This window comes from Heterodontus francisci, chromosome 46 (genome assembly GCF_036365525.1).
Source record: "Heterodontus francisci isolate sHetFra1 chromosome 46, sHetFra1.hap1, whole genome shotgun sequence".
Lineage (NCBI taxonomy): Eukaryota > Metazoa > Chordata > Chondrichthyes > Heterodontiformes > Heterodontidae > Heterodontus > Heterodontus francisci.
Genome location: NC_090416.1, coordinates 10437247 through 10443166, shown reverse-complemented (window position 1 = coordinate 10443166; position 5920 = coordinate 10437247). Strand labels below are relative to the sequence as shown.

The 5920-nt window shown below is 55.0% G+C and overlaps 1 protein-coding gene across 1 annotated transcript in view; it reads right to left on the bottom strand.

Moving 5' to 3' along the window:
• Positions 1 to 1083: 1083 nt before the first annotated feature.
• Positions 1084 to 5920, bottom strand: part of lamtor2 (late endosomal/lysosomal adaptor, MAPK and MTOR activator 2) — a 7711-nt gene continuing 2874 nt past the window's right edge. The window contains exons 2-5 of the mRNA XM_068022700.1: positions 2763 to 2894; positions 2051 to 2213; positions 1744 to 1833; positions 1084 to 1334 (exon numbers count right to left, since the gene is read on the bottom strand). Of these exons, the coding sequence (XP_067878801.1) occupies positions 1278 to 1334; positions 1744 to 1833; positions 2051 to 2213; positions 2763 to 2894 (442 nt within the window). The 3' untranslated portion in view covers positions 1084 to 1277. The remainder of the gene's footprint in view (positions 1335 to 1743; positions 1834 to 2050; positions 2214 to 2762; positions 2895 to 5920) is intronic.

The window sequence follows — 5920 nt, the reverse complement described above, 5'->3', positions numbered from 1 at the left end:
AGGAAAATCTGCAGGCAAGTTTAAACATTGGTTAAATGTTCAAGATGCTGGTCAAGCAGCCAGAGCAACAGACTGGGATAGCGGGGGGTGGCGGGTGAGAAAGTGCAGTGCTAGTTTTGATAGTGGGTCAGGAACTGACTCCTGCGTAAGGGAGAAAAAAAAAACCGAGGCAGCAAGCACACAAAACGAGGCAATTTAGCGAAATGACGACGACGACAGACACGAACAGTTTTATTACGCGACCCCACGTCAGCGAACAGTCTCCCTTCCGACGTACCGGATCCAGAACCCCTCAGATCCGAGACGGCAAAACAGCTGAAATATTGGGACAAGGGGAAGCTAGTAAGCATTGCCTCCAGAGATTAACTGGCAGGTCACAACAGAAAGACGCCAGAACACGAGGCGCAAACTTGCAGGACGATACCGTCTCACCTTTTTTGTTTCTGGATTATTAGCCACCTATCCCTGTTTCTACAAGAGACAGTTTGCTGTTGTTTTGAGAGACAAGAGATAAAACAGGCACGATATAAACTCCACAGCCTCATTAACCTGCATTACAAGCAAGCAGATAATGGCTTGCAGCTAATGTAACCCCTTTTCTTTAGGGGAAAAGAGAACACAAGGGTATTCCAGACCCTTCCAAAACCCCAGAAACAGGAATCTGCAATGCAAGAAGCCACAATTTACATCCTTGTGAACCATTTGTTGAAGCCCTGTCTAAAAAAAAAAACACAAGCAATTCAACCAAGGGGAGCCTCGCTGAGTCTACCTTTAGGGCTGTAAATTGCCCTGAAACTGGAAACTCGAGGTGTCAGGAGCTTTCTCGAACTTTAAAGGTGACGTCCTCCTCGCCAAGGGAATTCAGCTATCTCCGAGACTGAAGTCTTTTCCCTTTTGTGTCCCCACTGCGCGTCATCCCCCCACCCTGTGTTTTTTCATTTAAAAAATGTTTTAATTAATCTTCAGCGGTATTCCAACTGACCCCTGTTCACTTTGGCTAAAGGTCACGACCTCCGACTGTGCCAGCAAAGGAAGCCATTTTGTTCCTCCCCAAACCCCCAATCAAATTCAGTCCCCACCTCATTACTTACACATACATAGATTTATTTATTCTTTTATAAAAGCCAAGATTGGCACCATTTCCAGCTCAGTTTTAATAGTGATTTGTAAAGCAGGGCGGGTCCATTTTAAGACCCAGTCTGAGGTAAATATTTGAAGCACAAGAACCAGACATCTTCGGAACTCCCTCCTTCGGAGTGCTCGAGAGCGTTTCCCCCCTACGACGCAGCCACCTGGGTGAGGGGTTCCTCCAGGTACTGAACCAAGGCTTCAGCCTATAGAGGAGAGAAGGAAGGGAGAGAAATTGGTGCACAGTTTCGACCGCACAAGTCATCATTGAGGAAGAGGGCTGCATCGAGATTTCCGCTGAAATTCCCTGGATCTTGTAATCTGCTCCTGCTCCCAGTTTGTAGCCCTTGCAACCACCGCAAAAGGGAACACCCTCGGTTTGGTGTCCCATCTGAAAGATGGAAACTCTTTGACAGTGCAGCATTCCCTCAGTACTGCTGGATTGCCAGCCAACACTGGCGTGCCGGGTCTCTGCAGCGGGCAAACTTGCCACTCAGGAAGTGCGCGCCGCCCAGCTGAGGGGGGCAAACAGGACGAGGGCGGGTTTGCTCCTGACCCTCCCGCCCCCCCCCCCCCGCCCTGACAAACCCCTGGTCCGTTCTGGCTCGGGCTTACCTTGGCCTGCAGCATGCCGAATCCGACCGTCTCCTTTGCGTACATGCACAGCAGCAGGTTGGCGACTCGGGTTATGGCAACTCTGCCCTCCTGTAACAGAGCGGGAGAGGTTTTAAACACAGGCCGCAATGCCCCCCTCCTCCTCCTCCTCCTCCCCCGCCCCTCTCTCCCGTCAGCTCCCGTCTCAGCAGGAGAGCAAGTCAGGAGCAGGAAGCCAGGCTGGCCTTCCCTTCCCTCCCCTCCCCTCCAGGGGTACAGATATTCCAAACCCGGCCCCTCCACTCACCATCCCCCACCCGGCACTCACCATGCAGTCCATGAGGATGAACTTCAGCTTGTCTTCGTTGAAGGCCTGGTGCCCGTTCTTGGCGTAGGCCGCCCAGATGTTGCTGGCGATGGCGGCAGTCACACGGGCGTCGGTGTCACCGTAACCAGAGTAGGCGAGCAGCGAGCCCTCGTTATTCAATAGCCTACAATCAGGAGACGGAGGGAGGGAGGGAGGGAGAGGTGGGAGTCAGAAAAAAGACACTCATTAGAATGACCCAAATAGCACAAAGTTAAAAGGGGCGCACCAGCGGAGAGACCTGGGGAGGTGGACATGCACAATTCTTAGATGGTGGAAGACAGAAAACAGAACAAATTATGAAGGTGGCTTATTAAAAATAAAAGCATGCAGAATCCTGCTCACTGTACACAAACGCTTCGAGTAACAAAGCGAGGAAGTTAGGCTGAACTTAGGTTCCTGTTTTGACCCCAGCTGCAGAATTGGGTCCAATCCTGAGGCCCGCACTTTAGGAAGGCTGTCGAGGCCTTGGAGAGGATGCGGAGGGAGATTTACCGGAATGGGAGCAGGAATGAGGGACTTCAGTTAATGTGGACAGAGTGGAGATATGGGGGAAAGAGCTGGGGGGGGGGGGGGGCAGGGGGAGGGGGGGGGGGTGAAATGGCTCGAACTGGACAGCTCTTTCAAAGAGCCAGCACAAGCACATTGGGACGAATGGCCTCCTTCTGTGCTGTACGATTCGATGCCGTGCTGGAGCCCAAAGGTAGTGACATCAGGCAAGGATGGGATCAGGTTAGGTTGCACTGCCTTCCATAGTTGAATAGTCCGCCAATGCTCATGGCTGAACAGCCAATTTGAAGGGGGAGGCCTGGGGATGAAGGGGCAGGGGAGCAGATTAAGGGAAACAGGTGCCTGCATAAAGTGCAGCCCAGAGACAGACATTCAGAGATAGAGACAGACAGAAACATACTGCCCCTGAGGAGCAATGTCCCTGCCCCACCTCTTCCCCATTCCCCCCCCTCCCCTCACCTCACCTCTTCCCCATTCCCCTCCCCTCACCTCACCTCTTCCCCATTCCCCTCCCCTCACCTCACCTCTTCCCCATTCCCCTCCCCTCACCTCACCTCTTCCCCATTCCCCTCCCCTCCCCTCCCCTCTTCCCCATTCCCCTCCCCTCCCCTCTTCCCCATTCCCCTCCCCTCCCCTCACCTCTTCCCCATTCCCCCCCCTCCCCTCCCCTCACCTCTTCCCCATTCCCCCCCCTCCCCTCCCCTCACCTCTTCCCCATTCCCCTCCCCTCCCCTCTTCCCCATTCCCCCCCCTCCCCTCACCTCACCTCTTCCCCATTCCCCCCCTCCCCTCACCTCACCTCTTCCCCATTCCCCCCCCTCCCCTCACCTCTTCCCCATTCCCCCCCCTCCCCTCACCTCACCTCACCTCTTCCCCATTCCCCCCCCTCCCCTCACCTCACCTCTTCCCCATTCCCCCCCCTCCCCTCACCTCACCTCTTCCCCATTCCCCCCCCTCCCCTCACCTCACCTCTTCCCCATTCCCCCCCCTCCCCTCACCTCACCTCTTCCCCATTCCCCCCCCTCCCCTCACCTCACCTCTTCCCCATTCCCCCCCCTCCCCTCACCTCACCTCTTCCCCATTCCCCCCCCTCCCCTCACCTCACCTCTTCCCCATTCCCCCCCCTCCCCTCACCTCACCTCTTCCCCATTCCCCCCCCTCCCCTCACCTCACCTCTTCCCCATTCCCCCCCCTCCCCTCACCTCACCTCTTCCCCATTCCCCCCCTCCCCTCACCTCACCTATTCCCCATTCCCCCCCCTCCCCTCACCTCACCTCTTCCCCATTCCCCCCCCCTCCCCTCACCTCACCTCTTCCCCATTCCCCCCCCTCCCCTCACCTCTTCCCCATTCCCCCCCCTCCCCTCACCTCACCTCTTCCCCATTCCCCCCCCTCCCCTCACCTCACCTCTTCCCCATTCCCCCCCCTCCCCTCACCTCACCTCTTCCCCATTCCCCCCCCTCCCCTCACCTCACCTCTTCCCCATTCCCCCCCCTCCCCTCACCTCACCTCTTCCCATTCCCCCCCCTCCCCTCACCTCACCTCTTCCCATTCCCCCCCTCCCCTCACCTCACCTCTTCCCCATTCCCCCCCCTCCCCTCACCTCACCTCTTCCCCATTCCCCCCCCTCCCCTCACCTCACCTCTTCCCCATTCCCCCCCCTCCCCTCACCTCACCTCTTCCCCATTCCCCCCCCTCCCCTCACCTCACCTCTTCCCCATTCCCCCCCCTCCCCTCACCTCACCTAGAACATAGAACATAGAACATAGAAAAATACAGCACAGAACAGGCCCTTCGGCCCACGATGTTGTGCCGATCCTTTGTCCTCTGTCAAGGACAATTTAATCTATACCCCATCATTCTCCTTTATCCATATACCTATCTAAAAGCCGTTTGAAAGTCCCTAAAGTTTCTGACTCAACAACTTCCCCAGGCAAGGCATTCCATGCCCCGACCACTCTCTGGGTAAAGAACCTTCCCCTGACATCCCCCTTATATCTCCCACCCTTCACCTTAAATTTATGACCCCTTGTAACGCTTTGCTCCACCCGGGGAAAAAGTTTCTGACTGTCTACCCTATCTATTCCCCTGATCATCTTATAAACCTCTATCATGTCACCCCTCATCCTTCTCCGTTCTAATGGGAAGAGGCCTAGAATGTTCAGCCTTTCCTCGTAAGACTTATTCTCCATTCCAGGCAACATCCTGGTAAATCTCCTCTGCACCCTCTCCAAGGCTTCCACATCCTTCCTAAAATGAGGCGACCAGAACTGCACACAGTACTCCAAATGAGGCCTTACCAAGGTCCTGTACAGCTGCATCATCACCTCACGGCTCTTAAATTCAATCCCTCTGCTAATGAACGCTAACACCCCATATGCCTTCTTCACAGCCCTATCCACTTGAGTTGCAACTTTCAACGATCTATGCACATAGACCCCAAGGTCTCTCTGCTCCTCCACATGCCCAAGAACCCTACCGTTAACCCAGTATTTTGCATTCGTGTTTGTCCTTCCAAAATGGACGACCTCACACTTTTCAGGGTTAAACTCCATCTGCCACTTTTCAGCCCAGCACTGCAACCTATCCAAGTCCCTTTGCAGACGACAATAGCCCTCCTCGGTATCCACAACTCCACCAACCTTTGTATCATCTGCAAATTTACTGACCCACCTTCGACTTCCTCATCCAAGTCGTTAATAAAAATCACAAACAGGAGAGGACCCAGAACTGATCCCTGCGGCACGCCACTGGTAACTGGGCTCCAGGCTGAGTATTTACCATCTAAGACCACTCTCTGCCTTCTATCAGTTAGCCAATTCTTAATCCAACTGGCCACATTCCCCACTATCCCATGCCTCCTGACTTTCTCCATAAGTCTACCATGGGGGACCTTATCAAATGCCTTACTAAAATCCATGTACACCACATCCACTGTTTACCCTCATCCACTTGCTTGGTCACCTGCTCAAAGAATTCAATCAGGCTTGTGAGGCAAGACCTACCCCTCACAAAACCGTGCTGACTGTCCCGAATCAAGCAGTGTCTTTCCAGATGCTCAGAAATCCTATCCCTCAGCACCTTTTCCATCAACTTGCCTACCACCGAAGTAAGACTAACTGGCCTGTAATTCCCAGGGTTGTTCCTATTCCCTTTCTTGAACAGGGGCACATTTGCCACCCTCCAATCACCTGGTACCACCCCCGTATCTCTCTCCCACTCCCCGCCACCCACCATCCCCCCCCCCCCCCCCCCACCAGCCCCCCCCCCCACCCTCCTCCCCTCCCCCCCCCCCCACCCCCCCCCCCTCCCCCACCCCCCCCCC